Source organism: Nomia melanderi, chromosome 10, assembly GCF_051020985.1.
Source record: "Nomia melanderi isolate GNS246 chromosome 10, iyNomMela1, whole genome shotgun sequence".
NCBI lineage: Eukaryota > Metazoa > Arthropoda > Insecta > Hymenoptera > Halictidae > Nomia > Nomia melanderi.
In genome coordinates this window covers 6,536,681-6,564,647 of record NC_135008.1, presented here as the reverse complement: position 1 = coordinate 6,564,647, position 27,967 = coordinate 6,536,681, and the positions used below count along the sequence as shown (strand labels likewise).

General features: G+C 42.1%; 1 protein-coding gene and 2 long non-coding RNA genes across 6 annotated transcripts; 1 reads left to right on the top strand and 2 right to left on the bottom strand.

Annotated features, from left to right (window-relative positions):
* Positions 1–606: 606 nt before the first annotated feature.
* larp (La related protein) lies at positions 607–27,777 on the bottom strand. 3 transcript variants are annotated; one of them, XM_076371743.1, is made up of 18 exons: positions 26,960–27,777; positions 25,902–26,884; positions 15,506–15,579; positions 15,085–15,138; positions 14,369–14,534; positions 14,141–14,245; positions 13,843–14,018; positions 13,526–13,647; positions 13,259–13,448; positions 12,429–12,980; positions 11,954–12,111; positions 11,626–11,851; positions 11,383–11,550; positions 11,043–11,302; positions 10,799–10,959; positions 10,344–10,598; positions 9,965–10,098; positions 607–9,863 (listed from the first exon to the last, which is right to left on the bottom strand). In XM_076371743.1, the coding sequence occupies exons 2-18, from the start codon at positions 26,737–26,739 to the stop codon at positions 9,369–9,371; spliced, it is 4,134 nt and encodes a 1,377-aa protein (XP_076227858.1). In that variant the 5' UTR covers positions 26,740–26,884; positions 26,960–27,777; the 3' UTR covers positions 607–9,368. The 3 variants fall into 3 exon arrangements, with proteins under 3 accessions (XP_076227858.1, XP_031838633.2, XP_031838631.1); XM_031982773.2 differs by lacking the exons at positions 25,902–26,884; positions 26,960–27,777 and adding exons at positions 18,300–18,923; positions 19,271–19,430; XM_031982771.2 differs by having other exon boundaries at positions 14,369–14,531; positions 25,902–27,777.
* On the top strand, positions 18,946–24,219 carry LOC143175029 (uncharacterized). Of its 2 annotated transcripts, none has more exons than XR_012999620.1 (3): positions 18,946–19,196; positions 19,276–23,698; positions 23,855–24,219. It is a non-coding gene; the product is annotated as an uncharacterized LOC143175029 (long non-coding RNA). The 2 variants fall into 2 exon arrangements; XR_012999619.1 differs by having other exon boundaries at positions 23,796–24,219.
* Positions 24,448–25,392, bottom strand: LOC143175030 (uncharacterized). The gene is made up of 3 exons (XR_012999621.1): positions 25,327–25,392; positions 24,861–24,946; positions 24,448–24,637 (listed from the first exon to the last, which is right to left on the bottom strand). It is a non-coding gene; the product is annotated as an uncharacterized LOC143175030 (long non-coding RNA).
* Positions 27,778–27,967: the final 190 nt, after the last annotated feature.

Here is a 27,967-nt window from a genome sequence, read left to right as displayed (position 1 = left end):
GTTCCATGTGTTGATAAATTATAAAAAATTTAATATTGAATTTTAAATTTTATAATTTTATTGGGTTAAATAAAAATGGCGAATAAAAGGCGCTTCTCGAGTGCAAAGGGTTAATACGTCGATAGTTCATTCAATTCAACGACGATTATTCGGAAACATTTCTATATTACAAATAATGCTACCTAATGCGGTGACATTCAGCTAGATGAACGTGCAATAATAATAATGCAATTCAATCGGATGATTTAATATTATATTTTCTCCATTTTGTAGATTTTGCTCTACGAAATCGTGCAGCATTCAACGCGTTAACGTAACATTTCACATATGTACAACACAAATCCAAAGTAAAATTACAAAATTGAATTCCTTATTTTTTCGTAAGCTGCAAATTTCCGTTTGATTGATGTTTAAAAATATATCGATATAATCACCGACGCTCACCGTTTCTAGTAGCTGAAATTTAGCCGGCGTACAATGTGTTTAATCACTTATTACTCATTCATTACTTATTCTTTACGATCGAAGGAAAGGAATCATGGGAATAAGCAGAGCAAAGATGAAAACAGGAAAACTTCGTGACGAAGGAAGAAACGAGACGATGCGTTTTCTTTTGCAGCTCGGTTTTTTTGTCCTTTTTCTTGTTTTATTTTATACATTCGTAAACGTTACAACCTTCCTACGCGTACAGGCTTCGGAGATCACTCGCACAACACACCCTCGACTCACCACATTTCACACCCTTAATATCTCGTTACGTCCCTAGGCGATGCGTTACAACTACAATTATGTAAATAATATATATTTATATATGTCTGTATTTTTTTTCTGCATTATTTTACTTTCTCTTCCGCATGCACGCACGAAACACTCGTACACACTCATCCCCACTCACGCATCCCCCTGTCTCTCTAATTATTCTTTTTTTTCTTTTGCTCTTACACGCTACATATGTATATCGTATGTACAAGGCCGAGTTTACTCGACGGAGCAGGATTTATTATCGCGGTTTATTCATTCGATTCCTTTCATGCAAAAAGATCGTCGTACGGTCGGATCAGAGTATGAAAAAACCCCCCGCTGTTTCTCTACTGTATTGTGACTCGTAGCTGAATCTGAAAAAATACGTCGGCCGTGTTTCCTTGAACGAAAAGCCCGGATATGATACGTTGATCAGGGGAGTCGTTTCGTCTCGCTTGATTTTCGAAGGACCGACGAGCTTTAATGTCTCATATATATCTCGAATCGGTGTGTGCATCGTTTAGAAGTTTTTGCCGGAATCTCTCGGGATACACAACCCATCTACGAATATCTTCCACTCGATCTCGAAATTCTCAGTCGTGTCGAACCGTTAGTTGCGTACAGGTCGAGCGTAAACGTCGTGTAAAAATTGTGAAGTAGATGCAAGCTTTCCTCCCAGATATCTGTCCAAAGGCTCTCGAAACCGAAACCTCCCTGTGAACGGTTTAAAAAAAAGGTTCCTTTTCAAAGATTGCGATCGCGTTAAGAAGCCCCATTCTACTCGGCGTGGAGCGAAATCGGTAATGCCGACGAGCAAACACGCGAGCGATCGAGTTTCATTCGAAAACGTCGTGCGAATGAAAGTTTGCTCGTCTTGCCACAACCTCGTAAAGAAATATCAGTGAATATCGATGCCGTTCGTCGTAGAACCATCCGGTCCCTCGAACGACGATTCGAAAATCAAGCAGACTCTCTAGGCAAAGAACGAACTGTGGTTTCGGCGTCGATTCGATCTTCCTTCGGCCACGTACCAATCTGAGAAATCGATGAACCGGCGACCAAGTCTTTCCCACCTGATCGATCTATCGCTTCTAACGCGTGCGAACGGACAGTTTCTGGGTAACCTCGCTGATTGATTATTTCGGGAAGATCAGTCTAACGGTGTCGTGGATTTTTACGATCGCGTTCCAGGATTACCGAGCGTCACCGCTCTCTCCTCGTTCGTTCGGGTCCGCGAACGCGAGTGGCTACGCTACGCGACGCGACGTGTCCCGCGTGACCGTGCCCCGACGGTCGTAAAAAAGAGATCAAGTTGTAATCTACGATTCGACGCACGCTATCAAAAACCAATTAGAAAAATAGTGTGATTCGAATTCACATCGCGGCGAGTGTTCGAGGCGCGTTTTACTATATCGTTTTCCCCGGGGATTCGAGATTTTGATACGCGGTTCTCGATCGAAACGTACCTTGGAACCATTTTCATTCGGCGCACCGATAAACAAACGAGTGGTAAAAAAGAAACGAGTAGGATAAAACGAATGCGTAATGTTCAACGAAAATCGGCTGGGTCGTTCCTCGAGTCGCCACGTTGCCTCTAAAACCGCCTCTCGCCGCGCGAACACGAGGCGCGCGACGCCTTTAAAAGCCGTCTTTCTTCTTCCCACTCGAACGACGCTCTCTCCGTGTTTCTCGTTAATCGTCTGACGTTCGAATCTACGAAGTGACTTATCAATAACTTCGAGCTTCCCTTCGAACTTCTGGAAATTATTTCGCGAGCCGTCGATCGGCTGTGTGCGGGGACGACCGAACGTTTAGAGACACCGTCGCTAAAACCCACCGTTCGTGCTGTCAACAATTCTTTTTTCATTTCTTTTTCCTCGATCATTTTACAACTAAAAAAAAAAAAGAGAGAAAAAAAAGAAAACAAACGGAACGAGCATACTTAAAACGACAAGAGAAAAAACGAAGATACACTGAATACAAGCGAACAGTCGTGTTTATATAAATACGAAGAGAAAGGGTAAAATATAAGATTGGTGAAAGGCTTAATCCTCGTGTATAAAGTGTATCTTATAGGAAACGCTCTTTTTTTTTTATACATTTTTTTTCAACCCCGTTATCTTCCACCGGTATATCCCCCCACCCACGTGAGTGTATATTTAGTATAAGCCTTAGGTGTAAAATTAATATTGATTAATATTAATGTTGCACTTATATACATACACGCGTGCACCCTTGCCGCGACGAGTACAGTGACTTCGTCGTTTCTCGAATGTCGAGCGAAAGCCCGTTCGGTACGCGCCTCGGTTATCCGTTCCTTCGGTTCCCGAGAATTTCACCTTCGCGGCTGTGTAATTGGATTACGGCGGGGAATCACCGTAACGCGAGGTTCTCCGACTGATAGACGGCGGATTCTATGCGTTCGGTGCAAGCACGAGTGCGTAGAATATAAAGTAAACGAATGATTCGTAAGAATTTACTTTATTTTCGACGCGTTCAAGCTCGTACGAGAAAAACATTCAGTTTCCACTGAACCCTTCTCGCGTTGATTGTTCCGAGAGATTTTCAATTCGCTTCACACTAGAACCACAGAAACATAGCACTAGAAAAATAACACTAGAAATTGAGGTTTTCAAATTTCTCTATAGGGACTCTAAGACTACAGCTATTGAGATTTCAATTGAATTCAATTATGATTCAATTTGCGCTAAGTCAATGTCTTCAGTAATTACGCAAATAAGCGTCTGCTGTCTTCTCAATAATTGTGAAACAATAATTCACGAGTAGTACTAGTGTGAAAGGTCCGCTGTCTACCAGCGAAGTGTCCAGCCCGAGTCCTTCGATGGTCTCCTAAGCGAAAGAAGGGTTCTCTTGAATGACGGGAAACGCGTTCGGCGATTCGTGGCTAACAATGGTGCTCGTTAGACCGTTCCAGAGGGTATAGAGAAAGTCACTGTACATCTTCCAGCAAGAATATGTATATAAGTAACAATATAATAATGCGCAATATGTATATCGCGATCTTCTTTCCTTTCTAAGAGGACATCGTCTCGGCGACGCGATTCCAAGGACTTCCGGTAGAAACTATTTACAGTATTATACTACAAAGATCGTCGTGCGCCAGAGGAAACGGATGTCTGCCGGGATTATACGCTTTCCCCTACCGGTCTCAACGTTCGTTCGACAGTCATCGAGTATTCCGTTCATTCGACCGAATGAGACTTCACGATCCGACTCATTGTGAACAGGAGACACAGAACTATACATGTTTTTCACGCCCTGCGCTAATCGATCAGAATTAACCCTTTGCGGATAACCTTCCGAAGAATGAGAAAGCTTTCCCTTAGAAAAATAAATGGCGGATCTAACCTTGAAGTGGCAGGAAAGAAGAGAACCATGCGGTGATCTTTCGTTGTTTAAATGAAATCATTCGTTTGTAACATTGAACTGTAGATCCTCAAAGGGTTAGATGACACTTAAAATATACTCGACGCTAATCGTTCAACTTTTGCTTAGAATATAGAGCAGGGATGATAAAGTTTAAATGCCCAGGAACAACCCTTTCGAAGGTCCATAATGAAGTGTCCCCGATCCACAATGGATCGATTCGAAGAACGATTGGTATCGCGAAAGATTTCACGTTGTAAAACGATCACGTTCGCTTTTCCACGATGATGATCTCTCCTCTTTGCTCCCTTAATTCGAGGGGCGGTGACGTCCTCCGACCCCGACGATCGAATCCTAGCGAAAGCTATCCGTTAGATCTAACTTAGCTCAATTAAGCCTACGTTCATTTCACTCTCATTTTTTGTTTTTTCGTGGTATCGATATTTTCTCAATGAAATTACTCGCGTTACAAAGTGCGAAGTCGCTCGCTCGCAAGCCGCGGCAGCTAAACCTATAGATCGGCCGCGTTCGAAATGGCGAAACGAAGGCTACGAACGTGTTCGTGATCGTGCTGTGTGTACAAGAGAAGCGATCGCCGCTGACGGATCCGCTGGTTCGCTCTCATTCGTCACGCTTGCTCTTTCGCTTTGTGCTAATCGATCTTCGTCCGTTCGAGACTCTTTTCTTTCTCCGTTTCTCTTCGTTCTTCTTCTCGTGACTCGCTCGGCGTGGGCTCGAGCTGCCGTTTCGTTCGACAGGAGTCGCCCTTAACTCGTTAACTCGATGATCCTTTGATCACGCGTGGAAGCTTAATCGACGATGAATAACAATCACTTAACCCTTCGCGACGAAGATGAAAAGAACATCGGAGAATATTCAAATGTAATGAGGTTGAATAAAAATGGCGCTTCAAAGTGCCATCGGTGAGCGAAGGGTTAAATCTAATTGGAGCAAGCCACATGGGCGAATAAATAGAACAATGGAAAACAGTCGGGGGATCAACGGAGAAATCGTCTTCCTCGGTTAACGTGTTAAGGGGTGAATATCGGTTCGAGTTTATCGGCGAAGACGGAGAACAAACGTATCAAACATTGATGTTGCACGACTCGATTTCATTTGGCTTTCTGTACGACTTCGATACGATGACCATAAAAGCCTTACGGTCTGGCGAATACGATGACCCCGAGTGTCTCGGCTCGTTTCGACAATTTAGACGTCGTTTTTCGAAGGCAAAGTGGTAAAAAGTGAGACGCGGACTTCGAAAGCTAAGCCGGAACGCGTATATCGGAACGATAAATATATCGCGCGCGGTTCCTGGACATAATCGGAACACGCGGACGACGATTATTGCAACATCATGAGGAGATTAACAGGATGCATCGACGGTTGACCTGTTAACCGGAGGTTGGAAACGAACAATGCGACCTTTGTACGTGTCGACCGTTTATCACAAATAAAATGGTCATTCGAACGGACGTAGGAACTCTAAACGATCATCACTCGCGAAGACGAAGACAGTCTTCCATTCGGGGGTAAAAGGGAAAACGGACACGCGTCGATCGATTCGCAACTCGGTGTAACGGGATATTCCTGTAAACCTCGTTCAACTAGAATTCATTCGAAGAGCCAACAAGTTATCGATTAAATACGGCGTTAAATAAAAAGAACCAAATCGCCTGCGGTCTGATCCAATAGACTTCGGAGGGAGAGGCTTGAACCTTAACGCGTTGACTACCGATCACCGATCATCTGAGATTTCGTATAGCTCGGAAACTATTGCAACAAGGAAGTCGATGTCGAAGAGATACATTTAGAAACCTGAGTAACTATATGATAGTGTAACCTCAGAATTATGGCGTCGGATATTAATTATTTCTATTTATCGTCCCTACGAAAGTGGTGTGTGAAACGCCGAAGATTCTCAGCAGTCAACGTGTCAGGAACACCGGTTCCGGCGAAGATTCGCGAGGGGAAGACGATTGGGGGGAAGAAACAAGAGAATGAACCGTATATGTCCCGTTTTCCCGTGATTATCCGCATCGGCGCGATAATGAAGGTTCTGCTAATAGTCCCCTGATTAAACTAAATCGACGCCCCAAACCGTTTCAGCGCCGACGAGAATTCGTTGTACAGTTTCCGACTCGTCCCGCTAATTAATGTTGAAAAAGTCTCGTATAATAATGTGCTATTTCGACGGTGAACGGACACTGCACAGAACGCGATTCTTTCATCATTCTTTGATTCCGTGGCGGAGCATTCGGGCGACCCGAGTTACGCGTATCACACAGGGGATCGAGGACTCTTAGCACAACCCGTTCGTCTCGACTGAAACTGATCTCTAAACCAAACAACCTATGAACACATGAGAAAGTAATCAATTTCCGGATCGACATCGAAATCGACTACTGGCTTCGGAATATGAAGATTCGAAGGGTAACACTTTCAAACATTCGTTTGAACGACGCGTCGTCTTTCTCGCGTCTGATTCTATCGTTAAACCATCATCCCGTCCCTCCTCCCCCCCCTTGCGGGTACAACTACAATTCTCATCTATTCTCCACGAAGAAGTTCCATCCCATTCCGTTTTCAAACCACGGAAAGAAACAAATATTCGATAGAACTCGATGAACCTGAGCGGCTCGATCTTCTCTCGCTAATCGGTTTGCACGTCGGTCGGGATATTTTCTGTTAACTTTTCTCTATTAACGAACAATTACACTGGTCCTCGGTGAACAATGTGAACTGTCTCGCGGCGACAAAGCATCTTTCAACGTCCCTCGGGCCGGTGCGTGTTTCTTTTTAAAGATCTTCTCGGACGTAAGAAAGTATAAAAGATTCGTTCGAAGAACAATAAACAAGCTGAATTTCACGCTCGAAAGGCAGAAGCTCCGGGATTATTCTCTTGTGCGTTCGGGAAAACGCGAGAAAAGGCAAAGTTCTCGTGCCAACAGGATGCGAACCGTGCAATTTCTCAAGACCGGAGCAATTGTTTAGACAGTCCAAGATGAATTACTTCGACCTTCGTGAATAATCATGGAAAACAAATCTTTGTTCAACTGGAATCCATTTTGTTGCGGATAATTTGAACGATGATGTTTCTTTGCGTGTTCCCTTTTCTTGGATTTTTGCAGTTTTACAAAAGGCGAAGAGTCTAATCGAACAGACTCTGTTTGTGTAGGATTGAAAAAAAGAATACGAATCGCGTGAGCAGCGGCAAATAAAAATAATATTCCGATTCAACGTGCCGCGTTAATTCTTAATGATGGGTTCTCACTCGGCATTGAACGTAAGAAAACGGAAGACAAGAACAGATTTGCAAACGGTTCCGGACACCTGAGTGCACGAGTCGATGCTGTGTTTGTATCTGACGCGGTATAACGTCGACCATTGGATTCTTTCGCTGGTAACTAGAACGCGATCAGCTAAAACAAAAAATCTGTGCGCTACGTGAATGAGCCAGCCATTCGTGCTTCGAAATTCATTTTTTCCTACCGAATCAAATCTTTAGTTCACACTTGCTTAAATAATACAATTGATCTAAAATTAGATAATTCTTCGATAAGGCTACAGTAAATTCGCCTCGTTCATGTGTAAAAGCTCCAAAAATTCCGAGAAATCTACGCTAATCCTACCTCTACGTACGCTTAATCGTAACGCCTACGTAAATTAATCTTGGAAACTCGATCCACCGATCGATCGCGGAGATTTTGTCCCGTTGAATCGTTCCCTAGTTACGGCATCTCCGAAACATCAGAGGTTCCGAGTGCCAAACTTGATCGTGACGTCTCAAAAATATCATGGATTTCAGGTGCTAATCAGGTTTTGTTGTTACACAAATTTATTCATTATAAAGCGATAGAAATTATTTTATTTTTTCATCCTTTCGTGTACGGAGCGTCAAGTCAGAGATTAAATCTCGGAATTCAATCGAAAGGGAAAGGATCGAAACGAAAGCCCCAGCAATAACGTGCGTTAACGCTCCGCAAAACCTGTTCTAATATCAGAACATTTGTCTTATCGATAAAACGGCCAGCATCCCTTCCTTTCATCATTTTGAGAGCGTACAATTAGACCGCGCACAACGTGTGTGTTGGTACTCGAATGATAAAGCATATACCTTGTTTTCCAAATTTAATGAAAGGAACTTGGCGCAACTGACGCTATAAAAATATTTGTACATTCCGTAATAATGTTCTCTTGTTGTCCCAACGTTTAAATCTCGACAACTTACATGTTTCATGACAAAGATCAAGTTTTTCTCAAGTATTTCGTGATACTCCCTCTTTTCCTCCTTTCTCGTTAATAATAATTTTAAGTGAAGTCACTTTCTTCTTCGTTGCTAATGAAATAAGAAGAGAATATATACGCGATTCAAAGTTTCCCGAATATCTAGTAACATTGACGACCTGGGACGCTTAAAAGTTAGTAAAGTTCCAATCACTGGGGTCAGGGGAATGGCCAATTTCATTTTCAAAAAGTATAATGCGGCGGCGTATTGGTTGCTGACAAAAAGGACCGTGACAAATAGTCAAGAAAAATTTTGTTCGATTCTTTTCACAAATCAATGAACAGAATTCCATAGATAACTAGGTGGCAATGCCGTTGCGAATTAAGAGTATTACCAACTTTCATTCTACTCGCGGGAAATCATTTACTAGAGCAACGCGTTAAGCGAGCGCATTAATTCATTAACAGTATCAAACACTTTACACGGTATCGTGCCTGAATTATCTGATTCGCTGGTTCACAATAACCTTTCTAGATCACCTTTCTATTTTCCGCTATACGGATTTAGTCAGCATCATAACCGAGGACCAACTGAGCATAATATAATTCGAGTTCAGTACGTAATCCCGATAAGCAAGAGCATAGCCATATATGCCGGTAAATACAACCTTAACGGACTATCATAAGAATAGATCCATGAACTTTTTTTCTGTGACGGTAGAATATATTTCTCGTCTACCATCACTTAATAGTATATCGCTTTTTATCATTCCTAACGTTTTTCAGCATCGAGTCTAACATTCGTTTCTATATACAAAGATTGAGACAGTTTTGTGCTCATTCTATTACACCTGGTACACCTTGTACTTCTGCGTGTGATTCTTTTGTGATTTGAAATGGGACGTTCTCTTTGCTAGAACGAGTATCCTATCCCAAGGAGAGCGACGCACTTATCCGTGTTAACAATCCAGCAAGTGCCACTAAGTGCACTTACCCTTCCCGTTTCGAGACGATCACTTCTGAGCGTTAGATGCGTTCTCTGTTTTAATTGTGACCGACTTGCTTTGCTCGGACTTGCCGGTGCCGGACTGCCGATCCCTGGCAGTGTTCTGGAATTTGCTCACCTCCTGGGGCCTCGTGAAAGAACTGGAATTCTGTCTGCTACGTGGCTGTTGTTTGCTGAGATCTCTCTGACTGCTCGACAAACCCGAGGATCCCTCGTTTCGTCTCCTGGAATGGCCCAATCGTCCTGAGCCGAACGAACCGGCTCTGTTACGGAACTGCGAAAGATTCACCGAGTCCGTACGGGACTTTTGCGCGGCGGGATTATTCTCGGAACTCGAGGTTGGCAGTGTTACTGTGCTGGATCCACCAGATAATCGGCGAACTCGATTCGTCGGCGACGCATCACCGCCGCCGGCGCTCTCCGATACACTCCTGTTACGCCTCTTTGCTGCCTGAGATCGTGAATTCGCGGCAAATTCTTGAAGCATTTCGTTTATTTGAGGCTGCAACATAGTATAATTAGCAAAATTTGTTCTATATTCTTAACGTTTCATGGCATTTTATTCTACCAATAATTCAAATGAAAAGTATAAAGTGTCTTTACCTCAACAACTCTGAAGTCTTCAATGCTCTTGAAGTTAGATAAATACTCTTGCAATTTGGGATCCACTTGTAGTTGACTGGACTGTTTGTAATACTTTAGGAACGCCCAGAATTTTTCAAGACCATACAATTGACCTGTAATAAGAAGGAAAATTTATGTAATATGTTTCAATTTTCGATCATCTCTCCGTATAGTTTCAAGTAAAGCACTTGTTGCTATGCTAAACACCACGCACGAGACAACAGTCTTCGTAGTATCAACATTGCATTTCTGTTACTATAGCACACTTTAACCGTTTAGCTGTTGGAAGGTAGAACAGCTGAACAACCTACATGTGCATATATATAACCTCAACGCAATTTAGAAGAAACGTACTCACCGCTTTCGTAATCTTGTATCGTTTCAACTTGGAAGTCTTTGTAAAGGTGATGTCTGAACCTCTTCTCTAATCCATAACTGTAGAATCGGAAAAGGCATTCCAAACCATATCGGTAACCTTCCAAGGCATCTTCTTTGGCTATGGTTCTAAATTCCTCGTACATGGTACGATTGAAATTCTCTCTCAAGAAGAACGACCAAAAACGGAAGAGTGTGTTCATTTCTTGAGACTGACCAATTCCGAGTCTCTTGCGTTCTGAAACAAGATAAACACATCTTGATAAACTCTCACTATTCGGATATGCTTGTAATTAATGTGGCTCAAGATGTTCTCAGATCCTCTTTTCACATCACAATTTTTCCTCAGTCGGGAAAAGAAGACAAAATTAAATGGATTCATCATTAAATCTTTATTCGACTTTGAAAAATAAATAAATCTTTGTATATTCCTCTCACCTTTTAAGCAACGCGAGTGATATTTATGATACACTTGTTGAGTGAAACCATTCTCTTTCAAAAGGGCGTGACTCGGATGTTGGAAAGTGGGAAGAGATTGCGGTACACTTCCATAGCTACTCGCAAGATAACCCTCGCTAGGACTTGTTCCCGCGCTGCTTCTGTAACACAAAAAGTTTCTTAATGCAGAATTATTCAATTATTTTACCTTAAATTGTTCTATTCTTGGATATTGCAAACATACCCTGTAGAATATGTGCGCGGCCGATGTTCTCGGACATCCATGATCCAACCTACATGATGTTCAACAGGTGGATTGTTGCTATGTCGCGTTTTCCTCTTACGTGGTGTCCTAGGATCGACCGAAGGTTCATCTTTAACAACAGCAAAGAAACGTGGAACTACTCCGCTTCTACCGCTCCTGCTGATTCTGGACTTGTCGATTCTGCGGTTCTTATCCGCTCGACGATCCTTCTTCTCTTGAATATCTATCATTATTGACGCCTGACATCGAAAGAAAAACATTTACGTGAAAAATGATATAAATCCTTAAATAAAACCAATTCGAAGGTCAATTCAAATACCTGTGTTGGAAGCGACTGTGACACCTCAATATCGTCTATCGCTAACGGAGGTGGTGGAGGAACTTCGGGGTTAGTCTTCTTAGGTGCTTTGGGCGCCATTTTCTCGAAGTCTTCTTGACTAATCACATTCACGGTCTTGTAACTTCCAATCGACGAAGAGGAACCATACTATAGAAAGTGTTATGCGCGTTAATAAAACTTAGTGCAAGGTAGCTAAAACCGGTAAATAAATTGTGCACTTACCCTTTGACCATCTTTCGTCCATAAATCTTCCTCATAGTAGTACAAGCCATCGTTAATGGCCTGTTCAAGATCCTGAGTCATTTTCACTCTCGTCGTCCAATCGCCCGTTCGATCATGACCCTCGTGTTTCGGGATCCGCGTTGATATAGGCACCGTTGTTTGCGTGAAGATTAAAAGTTTATTTAGATCCCTATCCGACAATTCATAATCCTCGTCGTCCTCAGACCTGCGTAATTCATTGATCAAATAGTTAATGTATGTTCGCAGAGGATATCATCGTATTATTACAAAGTAATGTCTAGAAGAAGACGAAAGAGTAGCAACAAACCATTCGGAAAACGCATTATGCCGGCCGGTCGGTGGTGGTGTATCGAGTTCCTCGTCAAATTGAAAGTCTAACTCTTCCCTTTCTTCGCTTTTAATATTATCAACTTTCTCTTTCTCTTCGTTTCTCTCCTTATGTGACGGTTTCACCCTTCGCCTTACCTATTATATTTTCATGAACTCAGTTATTACTTATCGCTAACAGTAATAACTTTCGAAATAGACCCACAGTCTGTGTCAACGTTTAACGCTGATGTTTCGAAAAAATTATTATGTATTTAATCATTAACGACAGATCCTATTTACACCTTTCGTTAAATCGTATCGGAATTCTTTATATCTCTAGGATAAAAAGATACGGTTCAATTTAAGATCTTGAACAACTTGTAAAAGTGGAAGTTTCTTCTGTGAATTAAAAAAAAGAACCCGAAGATGTAATTTGCTAATTGGTACTGGTATGCCCACGAAAAAGAAATTACCTCTTTCCATACGTCATCGCTCGGCGTCTGTAATTCACCGTTGACTTTTACTCCCGGCGCTCGGCTTGGACTAGAACTCTTGACCATCCCGGATGACTTATCGTCCGTCTTGAGAGCAGCATCGTTTGCGTGAGAAGGCGAGTCATTACTCAATGATGCCGCTGGAATGCTTTTCGCTTGGTCCGACTGTTTCCCGTTCTTCGTGGAATCACTCCCGCTGTCGGCTGCAACAGACTCGTTGTTCTTGCTTGTCAATTCGTTCGGTATGAACTCCGGCACGTCAGGATTTAAATTCTCTCCTATCGACGAAGATACGCTTTCCGATTCACTGAGTCTTCCTACTGTAGAGATAACATGGTTGGATTGAAGAACACGTGGAATTGGGGGAATAGGAATCGTTGACAGAGGTCTGGCAGCGGGAAAAAAATCGGATTCGGACGAGGAGAGTATTACTTCGTTTTGAGATGGATCCGTACTGGACCATTCCGAAAAGACAGGATTTCCAGCTGCGTCTATGATGGGCCACTTCAAAGGGTCTACGGTTGTTCTAACCTAGGAATCGAAATAATAACCCTTAGCAATTATAAAACTTCTTCGCTGTTTCGAACGAGGTTTGTGGAATATATCAGTGAACTTTAAATTTATTTAGAGTATCGAATTGTGAGGAGGTCTACTTTCAAACTCCATTCATCGGACCTAAGCCCTAATGGTGTCAGCGAATCCTCTTCTATTTACTTTAGCACAAATTTTTAATCCAACACACGTAGAGAACGCGGATGAACTTATACTTCGTGCACTGTTAAAGGTGTACAATCGAGAATAAACTTTACCTTAAATCCATCCACCAGTTCTAGCTTGTCAGACTCCATGATCGCTTCGATAACAAGGCCCACGTTTGTCGTCAACGTTTGAACACGATGGAAGGAAGCGATTAAAGTAATAGGTAAAAATCCTTGCGCGTCCATTTTGCGGCGTAGGAAAAAGTCCCGTAAAAGATTCTCTTCGCTGAAGTAGTATTCTCTGCGAAATAAAAATTGTAAACTGTCAATGTTAGCTAACGATGAATTCTGTTCTATCAAATGAATTCTCAAGCTTACATTTGATTTCTTATATATTCCTTGAGCGTCGTTACATCATCTCTATTAATGTAATTCGTATTATTGAAATAAAATGTTCCCATGTAAGGCATTATGTAAGCTGGAAGTCCATATTTATGCATCTGCAAAAATATGCTATTTTAAAGCAACTGATTCATCAACTCGTACCCTTTCACTCGAGAAAATTAAATATCAGGTCTACTTTCAATTGTTCGTCAGCGGATATTCGGAGAGATTCCCACCGATGTTTCATCATTATTATTATTATTATGATCATCATCGCTTATCCTTTTCTATTTACTCAATAGTATAGTTACCTGCATATAGTCTGCTGCAAAATTCGGGTAGTCTTGGTCGTGCCTATGCCTAAAGGTGCCCCGATAAGCGCCTCGGCCACCTCGTCCTCCTCTCCCTCTGTAACTTCGTCCACCTCGCCCACCTCTCGTATTATACCCTGTCCTCTCGTGCTCCCTATCTCTATATGAATCTGCTTCTGCAATAGGTCAGAAATTGATCGTTAATAACGTGAAGAATTAATGATTATACCGCTAACATCCACGCATAAAGTTCACACTTTATTAATCATGATTATTGAAAGGAGTACACAAGACACACCTTCTCCATTTTTCTCCCTATGATTGTAGTACTTTGGAGATCGTTCCCTTTTACTTCTGTTCTTAGTAATGTCTATTTCCAGAGGCACCCATTTCTGTTTGTTTACTGCAAGGTAAAAGATACGTCGTTAACTCACATATATCTTTCAGCCAAAATTAGAAGAAAACAGTTGTGAAAGAAGCAACTGGAAATTTGTCCACTGCCTTTCCCCGGATCGATCGAGGTTACCTTTCTTTTTCTTTTCACTGCTTTCCGTGTGCTCGTCGCTGTCTTCTTGGCAGTGATTCTGCTCCTTATTTTCTTTCCCTCTGCTTTCTATCGTTCCGGTGCTTTCCTTACCGTTACTTGATTCGACAACACCGTTTTGCTTCTGTGTCGTCACAGCTGTCTTCTTCTAAAGAAAAATTATCCGTCCATTGTAGATACATTCGAGAAGGAATCTCATAGGATTAGCCGTTACGCACTTTTATGAAACTTTCAAGATAAAGCAAGCTATTGTGGAATGCGATAACACATCGCGGATACTAGATGAATCCGCATTAAGCATTCAATCGTTAGCATTCAATGTTACTTTAGCAAAAGTTCTACGCTCGTAGATATATGAGAATATTCTACGAGTTCTAGCATTTGCGATCGTTAATTTTCTTTGAAGTAATTAAGTGTCTTGTCTGATTCTAAATGACCGTATGGAAAGAAACTTTTAAACGACTATTATTAAAAAGCACCTGATTATAGAACCACTGCCGAGGTATTTGCAATTAGTAGACAATTCGGCGACGTTTCACGTCGGATACGCAAGCAAAAGGAAACCAGAACAAGGTGGATCAATGGTAAAAAATCTACCGGTGCCACTTTGTTTATCTCATTTACAAAAAAAGGAAGATTATTTACTCGAAGGACTCGAACGTAACCGCTAAGAAAAACGATAAATAAATTTAACCCACCTCTCCTTGAGCGCCCAAGGTTGGCCAATCGCCGATGTCCGAGAAGTCGCTCGCCTGTTAAATGTACCAACTAAATTTTAATTGCTTCCCATAAAATCAAGGGAAAACGCCGCGAAGACGCGAGATAACGTTAGTTCACGAAAAACGCGTTCACCGTTCCGCACGTAAACCCGCTGGCTATCGCGCCGCTAATCTTTATGCAATCTACGCCACACTAAAAATCATCGAGAAAAACGATAAAAACGTTGATTCTCATAGAACTACGTTGACTTTGACAACAGATAAGGAAAATTGCTTTTCTAATGGACACTCGAACGATTATCCGAAGAACTTCGTGATCGTTCGAAGTTCGAGTACGCTAAACTCGAGTATTCAACGGTTTGAAGATCTCAAAAAAATTTGCTTTTAAAGCGTCGCCTACCTTTTGGTTGAATTTTCTTCGATCCTTTGTAGCTGTGACTATAGTCGGCTGACTTCCGGCGTTGATACCGTTTTCTGCAACACACGATCAACAATATTCATTTCATTGCCATACGCATACGGGTGGATGCCGATATATTCGAGCGCAAATTGATTCTCTTATCATGTATCTCAAACAACATGAAACTACTCATTCTCCTGCATTTCATTTCAACCCCTATGTGTTCAATATGCTATATTTTTCCATAAATTCTTTAGCACGCCTTCACAAATTTCCTTTAGTACGCACAGCGTTACAAAAGAAGTATTCGTACGATGTATGCGTTTAACCCTTTGCACCCTCGGTCGCTCGATTTGATATAATAAAATAATAAAATCTTATATACAATATCAAGCTTTCTATACTGCATCGGTATGCGAAATATTCGAATGAAAAAACTTTACCGATTTATGTACATATTAAGAATCTCTGCCACGTCTCATCGGAAAGTGTTGAATATCTCTAGTGAAAAACTGCGGACCGCGATGGGTTAATTGCCGACACGCTTTTGCACCGTATCAATTGAGTTAAATGTCAATTCCATCCACCCACGCTTTCACGGAAAGGAAATTTCTTGCGAAACGCAGCGCGATGCAAATAATTTGTAACTCGAAGGCGAAGCTATGCCGGGTAAACGGCATTAGGCGGCGTAAAGCAAAAGTCAACGGTGTACGAATACATTTTTCCACGTCTTCTTGTGTGTCGCTGCGCGGCTAGCGAACGTTTCCACGAAAACATCCGACGTTATCGTTGATTCCCTTATTTTCTATAAATAATCGACGCCGGCTCGTGTCAGAAACGAAACAGCTCTCTGCTTTAACCGCAGCGCGTTACGCAAGTGATACACAGCCGTAGATTTGCTCGTTGACCCCTTTTCATTCGAGTCAATCTTATTCGTTCGCTTCAAAAACACAAATCACCGCGAAAGCGAAAGTAACCTGCCAGCTCGTATTACCGTCTTGATTGTCGTGGACACGTACCGGCGACACGACCGAAAATTAAAACGGTCCACAACTAGATCGCCATTTATGTTCGAGAAATGTTCGATCGCGTTGAACAGCGGTTCCCAACCAGTGGTGCGTATATAACACTTTCACTGGGGATAGACGAAAATAATGTGAAATAAAAATAAAAATGAAAGGAGTTGAAACAAAAACGCAACGGCAAAGTTATAGAGTTCCGGTGTACAAAGAGAATGTTACGTGAAAGTTAAGATGAATAAAAATGATTCGCTTTTATCTGTTTCGATCTTATTAAGCTGCTATTACAGTAAACTGAATTTTAAGAGCTGACCGGGAATTGATGAAAGGGAAAACGTTGGGAACCACTGGCATAGAACGCTCGGTGTTCAGGGGGAAAGAGAGAATCAAAGGTCACGCCCGGTAATCGTTTACGATTGTTACTTAATCGTTTACTTTTTCTTTTGTTTACTCCGTGCTCGTTCTCGTAAATTTGCCCACAAAAAAAAACGGCATTTGAATAATGGTCTGCCGATGAGCAACTCTGAACAAACACACAAGTGCAGAACAAAGTGTTTCTCAAATAGAACAGTTCCTGGTACCTTGATATTAACTTTCTACGGAGTTACGTTCAAGAGGATTACACGTTTGCCTTTCCTCGTAACGCGTGAAATAATGCCTCGGCAAACAGTAAAGTATCACTGACCCGAACAACCCCTTCACTTTTGAAACATAGAAATACACTTTTCACTGAAGTGCGTTGCTCGAACGTGGAACGTAAGTTAAGGAAACGATTGTCTACGCCGGGAATACCGTCGATTTTTTCCCAACAATAACTGAAAACGTGTGCAATATTTCACTTCGGGCCCAGCTACTTTCAAACTAGTGCCACTCGGCTTAACGCGAATTCCTTAGCTCGACGAGCAACGTTCCTCAATAATCATCTGCTAATATCTACAGAATATTTTTAAGAATTTCAATCATATAGACACAAGGTTGCGATTATCGGGAAAAAGTCGATGAACGAAAGTGCTCGCTAAAGAGATAAACGACGGATTACGTAAGAGGCGTAATCTTTCGAAAAATAGATAAATACTTCGTCGAAACGTCCGCGAACCCGTCTAGTTCTGACCCAAAAGGCTCCATGGAATCCGAAAACACCTCGAGCGTGTTATTTCATACACTCTGGCTCGAGTTTGAACGCGCCGTTTGCCGCGAGAGCTATCTTAGAACGTTAACTCGCTGGCGGTCTCTTGGCTACCTCAATTTTGTCCTGTTGCCAAGTCGGCTCGGGGGGACGAACGTTCTCTACGCCGGAATAATAATGACACCTTAACCCGAACGTATTCGTTGTCAACAACTGTCAACCCGTGAACGGTAAACAGTAAACAGCACTGTACCATCATTACACGAACTGTCAGACGGTCAACAACGAACAGATAGCCAACATCTAAATCGTTCTCAAATAAAAGATCACCAGCGAATTTCATTTAGCCTCGCATTAAAAAGTGACTTGCTTCCGTCGTGCGAACTCTACGAATACACATTTAACGCTAGAACTATTACATACTTCTCCCAGAAATGATCAAAGACCAACCCGGCAACAGAACAAACTGTAAATCAATCGGAAGTCTCGATAGATGCATTCTTCATTCGGAGTTTCAGTCGGAAAACTGAAAGGTCAATCCGATTTCTCGTTAGTTCTAGCGTTAAGTCAACGATCCGTACGTTCGTTACACAGAAAATCATCGTGAACGAGGAAAAAGATAAGGAGAGAAAATACGGGAGAGACTCACGGTGAACGGAGCCGACTTTATTTCTGTTGATCTTCATGGCGCGTGGTCGCAGCCCTTCTGCCGCGAAAGACGATCGATCCCGAGGACTCGATTCCCCCGTAGCTCGCGCAAAGGATTACGCCTGCTCGGCCTTTACATAACGTTTATGTAAAAGTGCACACCGGTAAGCGGACACTCGACGCGCACTGCGAGCGAAACGGTGAAAAACATGACGATCGTGCTCGAGGAACGCCGGTCCCGACACTCGAAGGAGATCCGTCCGCTTTGTCCCGTTGCAGTTTCGAGCAACCTTCGACGCGATGGTGCAACAGGTGTGCGCGCTTCTCCGCGCACTCCGTTTCGTTTCCACGGATCCGAATCGAACGTCGAACGAGGACGCGCGCGCTCGACGGGTTATCAATTCATCCGCGATCGGATAGATCGAAGGGGAGAGATCGGCGTGGTGACGTCGAAACTCGTTTTCGAAAATAGTATCCTCGACGAACCAGCGCGAACTGGTTCTGACCCGCGGCTCAAAGAAAGATCAAACGTTTCCTCGACTCGATTCGAGAGACGTCCTTACGGACACACCGGTTGTTGGGAACCTTGCGAAACTTCTTGCTTTATGGGCGATAGGTTCGAGTCCTACCGAGACAGGGAAAGACGAGTTCCTCGAGCGATTAACACGTTGGCTACCACGGCGGTCACCTGGCGACCCAGCACCTTGCTCGAAAATGAGTATAATACGCAAGACGATCGACGTTGCGTAAGAATGTTTAATCCTTGGCACTCGAAAGTATTTCACTGGAAACATTCAACGATCCGCGAGATAGTACACAGCTTAATATTATGCATGTCTCTATGATCTTGCTGTATCGAATCAAGTGGCTCACCTCTCGAGTGCAACGGATTAACAGCGTAAGTAACTAGATAACAGCGTAACCTAAGAACTGTGATTCCGAATAGTTAATAATTGGTTCTATTTATCTTACGAAAGAATGAGTGACGTAAAAGCGAAGATTCCCGTGGCAGTCAACGTGTTATATCAACCGTATACTCGTACTTCACTGCTTCTAAGCGACTTTAGAAAACCCTATTCGTCGGCGGTGCGTTCAGGAAAGAAGAATCCCGTTCGGTTTAGCGAAAATTAGAGAACGACGACACTATTCCCGGCGGAACTAACACAGAACTAATTTTATTGCTGGCAGCGCGCGAGGAACGGTGCACCGAATCGACGAACCGCGGTATCTTTCCGATCGTAACAGTGTCTCTTGCAGTTCTGCACTCGTAAAACGTGCCCGTTCGCGGGGTTTTACAATGTTTTTTAACAACCCGAGTATCGCTGGACACGGAAAGGAAGAGTGCTCTCCGAAGTGAGAACGAGACGCGACGAGGCGAGCCGCGCAGCCGGTCGATTCCGCGACTGCAGCTCGAAAGTCAGCAGTGCACTGAGCCACCTAGCAAAAAGGGAGATTCGAAGAAGGCTTGCAGCGACCGACCACGGTAAATGCCCGCAGCTGCTTCACTAGCCTTTCAGGTGCAGGCAGCATTTAATGCAGCTTTGATCCCTTTATTGTCGATTTCGTCGGGGAAATCCGTTACTGGCCGTGCAGCCTGCCCGGCGATCGTGGAGCAGCCCCTAACGTCGTTGCGCCATTCCTTACGAGGCAACACGAAAATTCGTGAAATAATTCGCTCGTGAAAGGCGGCGCTCTTAGAATAATCAATTTTGGAATCGAATGCGTGCTGGTTGATGAATAGAAGGTAGAATCGAAGAGATGGGAATCAAGGACAGAGAATTGTTAGCGAGGTATAGTTGTGGTAAGAAGATTATGGCAACAGAATGTTGAAAAAGAAAATAGAAGAAAAGAGGTGCAGAATATGTGGAGAAAAAGAAGACACGATATTGAATAGGAAAAGCCAAGGGATAGGAATACTGAAAGAGCGAGGGAAAGAGTGGAAACGCGAAGAGAGCGAGAAGAACAAAACCAAAGAAAAGGAAGCCAAAGAGGAAAGGCCAAGGAGAAGTACAAACAACGATAAAGCATAGATAAGTGTACATGAGTTAAATAAATGTGAATAGATAGGAAACAGGAAGTTCAACCTAGTCCGAAGGGGAAGGACTATGTAAAATAAGAATAAATAATAAAAATAGCTAGCTTAACCGCGTCCTATTCGTTTCTCTTCGCTCATTTGAACAGCTTCATAGACTGTTATGTCAATTAGGAAGAAATATTCTGCAACTTCGTAACACGCTTTCGATTGAATCTTTTCTTAGGAGAATGGAATTTGAAAAATCTTTTTTTCAAATTGATATTTACTGGTACCACAATTACAGGGACACCCTGCGTGCACAACTAATGTGTTCAGTGTTCCACGGCTAATACTTTGATGCTCCAATTTCCATGAAATTCAGCCAAATGATTACTACGGCTTGCCTTGATCCCCGTCATCTCAAAGCAGATAATAGAATTAGTCTGGCAGCTAATTAAAATCGATGCCATCGATATATCTTTTCTATCCGGGACCGTGTTTGCTCGTGAACATTGTTTTCCCGTTCCTGTCGAGCCTCGCCCAGCATATTTCTCGGTGTCCAATGCTGGTCGAACCAGAACAGGGAACGCGACGAGATAACGGCAATCTTACGTACAGACTATTTTGTTTAATTTATTCATTCAGTTAACGCCAACGGTGCAATGTCGTTCAACGCTAGAGCTACCGGGCAGTCGAATTGATATCCTCAAATCTCTGTATACGTAAACACTATAAGGGTTATCTTATTTAAAAAATTACTGTCGACTATCTTAATTAATTGATTAATTTACGTATTGCCAATTGAACTTCCTTTAACAACTCCCCAGAGAAGTAATAACTATATTTCGATTTAATGAAGGCATACTAAGTCACGATAGATGAGTGCACATTTTTAACTAAGTATTTCACATATGAATAAGTTAACAAATTGTTATACACAATTATAAATAACCCCTTACTTTGACTCGTCTAGCAGTCCCAATGTTGGAAGTAATAAACGCTTAAGCACCGATAAAAGGCAAAACAGAGATGAAGAAGCAGCTTATATATCGTCGTCATTATCGCGATTACTACCGCGAGCTAATATCGCGAGCAAATGTACCTTCCAGTTTCAAGGCACGCACAAGAAATCAATGTCTCCTGCGTGTATACAACAACCGGGCAGAGACACTGATGGCAACCGATTTGTCCCGGCATGTTATATCGATAACCAGCCGGTACAATGGTACGTACGCGTACGCACGGGTTTAATAGCTTCCGGTCAATTCAATACATAAATTCAGGAGCCCGTGCGCGGTACGAGTCCCTCCTACTACGCTGCTCCACGAAATTAAAGGATCACTGAATTGTAACCGAAAAATCGTCGATCTTCCGACTCCTGTAACATTATGATAAAAGGTCATACCAGATTCTACGTCGGCTCATTTTAAACCGTGAAGCATCTACTTTCGTCTCTCACAAACTAATTTTCACGATGCTTTCTCTTTACGCAACGGGTAAAAAATTATACGGTTTTCACCGTGCAAAATTTCCTATTTTCAGACTTCATCTCCACGGACGCTAAAAAATTTTTCTCGAGACCGAATCCACCGTAGATTCGAAGATTGTGGTCTCCCCTTTACAACGAACCCTTAAAACTGGATCTGCGACTCTTTATCACCGTTTTATCGATCTTCAAATGAACAGTCTGCCCCTCTCGTCGCGCTGATCATGTTAATTGTATTCTAAACGTAGATATTCGTTGAAAATATGAATAAAAATTCTTGAAACTATTCAGAAACTACTCCATCGCTGAATTTTAATATAAATTGGTAAAATAACGTGATTCTCCCGAATAAGCGAACACGTTCAACGATGTATCGAACGTGAGATGCAACAATTTCGACGGAACCATGCGCAAGGGTTGAGCGGATGGTTTCCATAAACAACGGGCGCGAAAACTTTCGATTAAAAATCCGCCCCGCCGTGCACGATGAAAGTTTTCCAAAGGGGACAAACTGTCCCGAACATTGAAACGGAACTCGGATAATTTCGAGCGTGAATATTTTAAGCGGCCATCAGTATTCCGCCGCCGCCGTCGTCGTTGCCGCCTATCTTCGTATATTTCAACGTGTACCGGGCACGGAATGGAAAAGAGGGAGGGGAGAAAAAGGGGGAATGATCTTGACACTTCGTTTCTGCCGTTTCTACTCTCGTTCGAAAATATTACTCGCTCGACGCGTTTACGGTTGAAAAGCATTCGTTTGGCCTTTACGATTCTACTTTTATCGAGGGTAGAAGGCCTACGGCCTGGAACAGGTTTCCTCTCACCACTCTCACTTTCTGCGACACATTTCGATGTGTATCGAGCGTTCGGATAACGAGGAGATCGATGACTGAGACTTTTAACGACAATTCTTCCACATAGAATCAGAACGATGCAGCCAATCGCGAGTCGCTGGACACTAGAGCTAACAGACGAGTCGTAACAACCGATTTCTGATCTCCTCTTCCACAATTATTGGAAGGACGCGAATGCTACTCGAAGAAATATCTCTGACTCGGTGGCACGCTAATTAAGATACGAGTCAATCGAAATCTCAATGAGCGCAGTCTTATAATTCTTATAGAAAAATAACGGAAAGTCATTTTGCGCAGTTTGATTGCTCGGTGGTTCTGGCGTTAAGAATGTTCCAGGAAATACGGGAATAACGACGAACAAAAGAAGAATTAAAATTAAACGTGCGAATCGAAGACTTGGGATGACGACGCGATTCGGTTATTGCGTTTTTAGTCGTGTTTGGCAGGGAAACGGTATCGAATTTTCTGAACAATTACAAATGAACCAACTTGAAAATTTCGATTTTTGGCACTCGCGGTGTTCCCGACGAGTTATTTCGCGGCGGGGATTACGGTTAATATACCGTGGACGTTTACGATCGGTAAATAAAGAAAGAAAGATTACTTTGAAGCAGGTATCGATTTCCTGTAGTCGTGTGCGGCTATTGCACACGATCGTGTTCGCTGTTCATCGATTAGATGCCGAAGGAATTCGAGAGTGAATGTCTGGATTACAGCAAAGAACGTAATGCAGTTACGAGACACTGGTAATTGCATCACGTGCCGCGACCCACTGTCGACCACTTAGAAATAGTGTCAATGTCGTTGCCCTCGACGATTTTACGTGTTAATCGGATAATTCGACCGATCGACACGGATGAAATGAGTAAATACAGATTTTGTCGGTACTGAAAAGGATACGTTCGATTATACGATCGAGAGAACAACGCATAATCATTTACCCGTCACTACCGGAAAGTTCTCCGTTAAAATGGAACATTCAATTTCTTTATTCTGATGTAATAAACGAAACTGTTAGGCAGTCGAGCATGTCCGCGCAATTGTCGGTAAGTTTCCGTTTCGTTTTTCTGATAATGAAGCTTCGAGTTGATGCTCGTGCAATTACATTAAATATCATTAAGAAAAAATATATAAAAATTCTAGATTTCTTGGAAACCGCACAAATTTATCGAGCAACCTAATAGATTTAACGTTTGTCCTAGGCCTCTACTTAACTCTCTCCATTACTCGATACGAGGCGGTGCTTTAGAACTTGTTCAATGTCTCTCGTTACTGGGGCGAGCAATATTATCCTATACAGGCGACTGAAAAAAGATATCCATCGGATGTTGTTCGCCTTTGATTCGAGCTATAGAGGTGTCTACAAATTGCATGAACAATTAAACTTGCTAACGAGTTTCTATTTTATAGTATGAAGGAACCAAGAGCACCAGACTGATTTTAACGTCAATACTCGCCAAATAAAAGAGTAGTTCTAGCGCTAAATATGGCGGAAGTACTATCGGATCACGAGGTCGAAGATATTTTTCGGGCCGAAGTTTATCAATGTTAATTGATAAAAGGAGCTAGATATTTGGCAAGCATGACCGGACGAGAGTCGAGCCACGTGCTCGAAACTATTTCTTTTTCTTTCTTAAAAAGAAGAAAGGGTCGCCGAGAAGACCGAACTATCCGTCAGGCAAATGACGTGTTAAGACCTTGATTACGTACATGGTTCTTTCTTTTGCCACGTACACCGAAAACTCGTTGGCAATGTAGAGATAAGACGATCGAATCGGACATACGGAATACCCCATTAATATTATCATCCCGAACGATCAAACACCTGGACGCGTTGAATCTGCTCGGGTTTCTCTCTCATCGAACCTCGATCTCATCTTTCAACGACACGATACCTGAGGGAACATTCCGAGATCCTGCCTTTCTTTTTCTTTCTAACGAATTAATCTAGATTTCCTCCGTAATTTCGTTCGCCGCGAAAATAACTGCAATTCAGAAAGAAACAAATATATGTAAGTTCATACATGTTTTCCGTGGCGCAACTTGTGCTCGAGTTTAATATATTATGTACACGATTAATCTAGTTCACTAACGTGCGACTCTTGAATAGTTACAAGATATATACGCTCGAATGAAATTTGACTAAATTTTTCAAAACATTCGAATACGTGTCCATTCGTGTTCCGAGTTTCGTAATGTGTATCTCACCTAGTATAGACACCTTCCACACTGTTTGCAGGCGGGTACATTCTGAATAATTCCGCTCTTTTAGAAACTTAGAAACTATTCGTAATCTGTAAAAAGAAATGCGTTTTATAAATGCAATTTCTCACTAGATACATTCGGTACAATGTTTTATTAGTACTTGGCAAGAGTTGTTAATTAAAATTAATCGTGTACAGTAATATCTTCTGTAAATTATTTTCTATGTTCGCGTGATTTTTTAACTTATACTTAGTTCTAATAAAAATGCTGTACTATGTATAGTTTTCATAGGATTGGATGACCTCTGTTTCCCAATTTTAATAGAACTTTGATAGAATTTTGAATAGAATTTTTACATGTATATGTTCTGTATAATAAAGGCTTAATATTGTTGTGTATTTAATAATTGTGTAATATTCTGAGTAAGTTTCCATTGACCCCCCAAATATGAAATTCATATCAGCAATACCTTTGAAGATGGTAGTTCCATATTCTTGAAGTTGATAAGAGCCTCTTTCATCATGTGTACAAAGTACAAGGCCAATTTGATACAAAAACCATGAAATAAAAGTATTTAAAGACTTACTAATTCTTGTGTTTACACACTCAGCATACCTACATTAATTCATTACAGTTGCTGTACTATTTTGGAACATGCAAATGTCTTATCTCATAATTAATCATCAAAGGTTAAAAAAAAGTATTACACATAAAGTTTTTAACAGCCAATGACACGAAGCTTATAAAAATTTTATGTAAGCATAACATGAGATTCTAAACTTTTATGAATTCTCAAGGGAATAATAAAAAAAAAAATATATAAATATCTCTCACTAAAATTGTTAACAGTTTAAGACATGAACTATACTTTTGAAAATAACAAATTTTATGTTTGGAAGAAAACATGATGTAATAATCTGAATTCAAAACCTACAAAATATTTGCAATACATGTTCAACATAGTTTAAGAAATCCTTTTTAATAAAAGAATTGTATGATAAAAAAAGGACAATATACATAATTTTTATGTAAATCAACACTTACCAATTACTTCTTGCTGCTGGGGTTGCAATAGTCTCTTTTCTTTTTCAACTGGTTTTTCCACAGGCGTTAAACTTACAGAAGGTACAGCGGTTATAGTATTCGTAGGTGGGTCTTGCGTTGTGGATTTACTTTTGGTCCAAGGATTGATGGTGGGTAGAGGAGCCTCCACATATTTAATCGGTGGTAGAGTTCGAGCTTCCAATTCAGATTCTATGTCGTCTCTATCCTTCAAAAGTTCTTTATTCCCTGCAATATGATCAGCACCCATTCTATCTCCACGATCGCGTTGATCTTTATGAGATCTTTCATTACTTCCATTATGTCCACGAAGAGGATGACTATGATCTCTATGTCTATGTCGTTCTCTGTGATCTCTGTGTTGGTCTCGTAATTTCTCTTTCCTCCTAGCACTCTTCGGTGCTACCGTCTGAAACTCTCCATCGCTTCCAACATCGCCGTTCATTTGCTCATTCTCGAGAACATTCTCCTGTTTATTATGCTCTACTTGAATCCCTTTCTGCGTGATCAGTTTGTTTTGTTCCGTAGATGAGAATTCATTTCCATAAGGTTTTTCTAATTTACCCTGTGGATTGAATCTTCTTCCAGCTCTTTGATAAGGCTGGCCTTTGACGGCCAGATTTTGTGAAACCATGCGATCCTTAATAGGTATGGACTGCTGACCCACCTGGCCACTGATATTCTCTTTATTATTATCCTTAGTATTAGAAGGCCGATTTTCAGTACCGCTTTTAGGGTTCAGAATACTTGCGTAAGAGACCCCGGGGCCCTCTTCTCTTTCGGTACTTCCCTGAGCGCCGCTGGCCACCTTGGCCGCCATCTTGAACGGCACGCGGCGAAAGACAAAAACACGAGGTCCCGGAACACGAGGGATCTGACTGCGAAAGTCTTTTTACAGGATGATGCTTCCTCTCAGGCAGTCGAGGAGTCCCAAGACACGTCGAGCACCCTCGAGCACATTAATCCTGCCGAGTAGCCTCGTTAGTAGATTGTAAGTTTCGAGAGGTGTTTGTGAGTCGATTCGGCTTTAAAGCACCAACCTAGGGACATCCTCCGCGTCGTGGACCGGACGCATGTCTCCCCGAAGTCCGTGCAATGGCGCACGAACACGTACAATTTTTCACAGAGAATAGTACACGCAATACACGTGTTAAATTACGAACGTTGGTTCTTTCAGAAGCGCGAGAGAACGCCCACTTGAGAGGCTCGTCACGAGGGATCGCTCTTTCCAGAAGGCGCGGCGTGCACGCACGCGGTCGTTAACGAACAATGCTCCAAATATGTTTCTTTCTTCTCCGCACGTGTCCGAATTCTCTCGAAATTCGATAAATAGGAAAAAATGACGATTAAAGGAGTCGCATTCGTCGATATGGTCGAACACGTTCGAAGAACTTAAAACACACGAGGCGCGACGAGATTGCGTAGTTAAGAACACGCTGACTCGGCGATTTCACGAGGCGAGCGAAAACTAACCGGCACGAGAAAATTATTGAACGCTGATTATTGGATGTACCTTTCTCCTGGATGAAATGTTGCCGATAATGTGCATGGGAATACGAAACGTGCACAGTACGGTAACGAGAGTTAGCAGACAACCAGAATACACCTCGTTGGTACAAGTAATTTATGTTCGAGTTGGATCTCTTTTAGAATTTCTTTTTCTTCCCAATTTACTTTGTGTTCAGGCCGTGGAATTTTGTCACAATTGCAGCGAGTTCAGAGGCACCGTTTTCAACGTCACGTTACCACGGATTACGTAAACACGGCATTTTCGGCGATCTTTTTCCACGGAAAAGCGGTCCGCAAAACACATGTGGCCAACGCTGGCTCCTGGCCTTTACGCGAGCGGCTACGAAGCTTCCGGTTTGATCGATTCTAATTTTACACCGATAGGTAGAGCCACGTTATTTCCTGTTTCGCAAATAGCCGCGTAATCCAAATATCCTCTATGCGATTATTTATAAAAGATTTAGAATGTGGTAGATTCTCTCAAATAAATATAAGAAGATTAAAATCAGAGAAAATTTATCATATCAAAGATTTTAGTA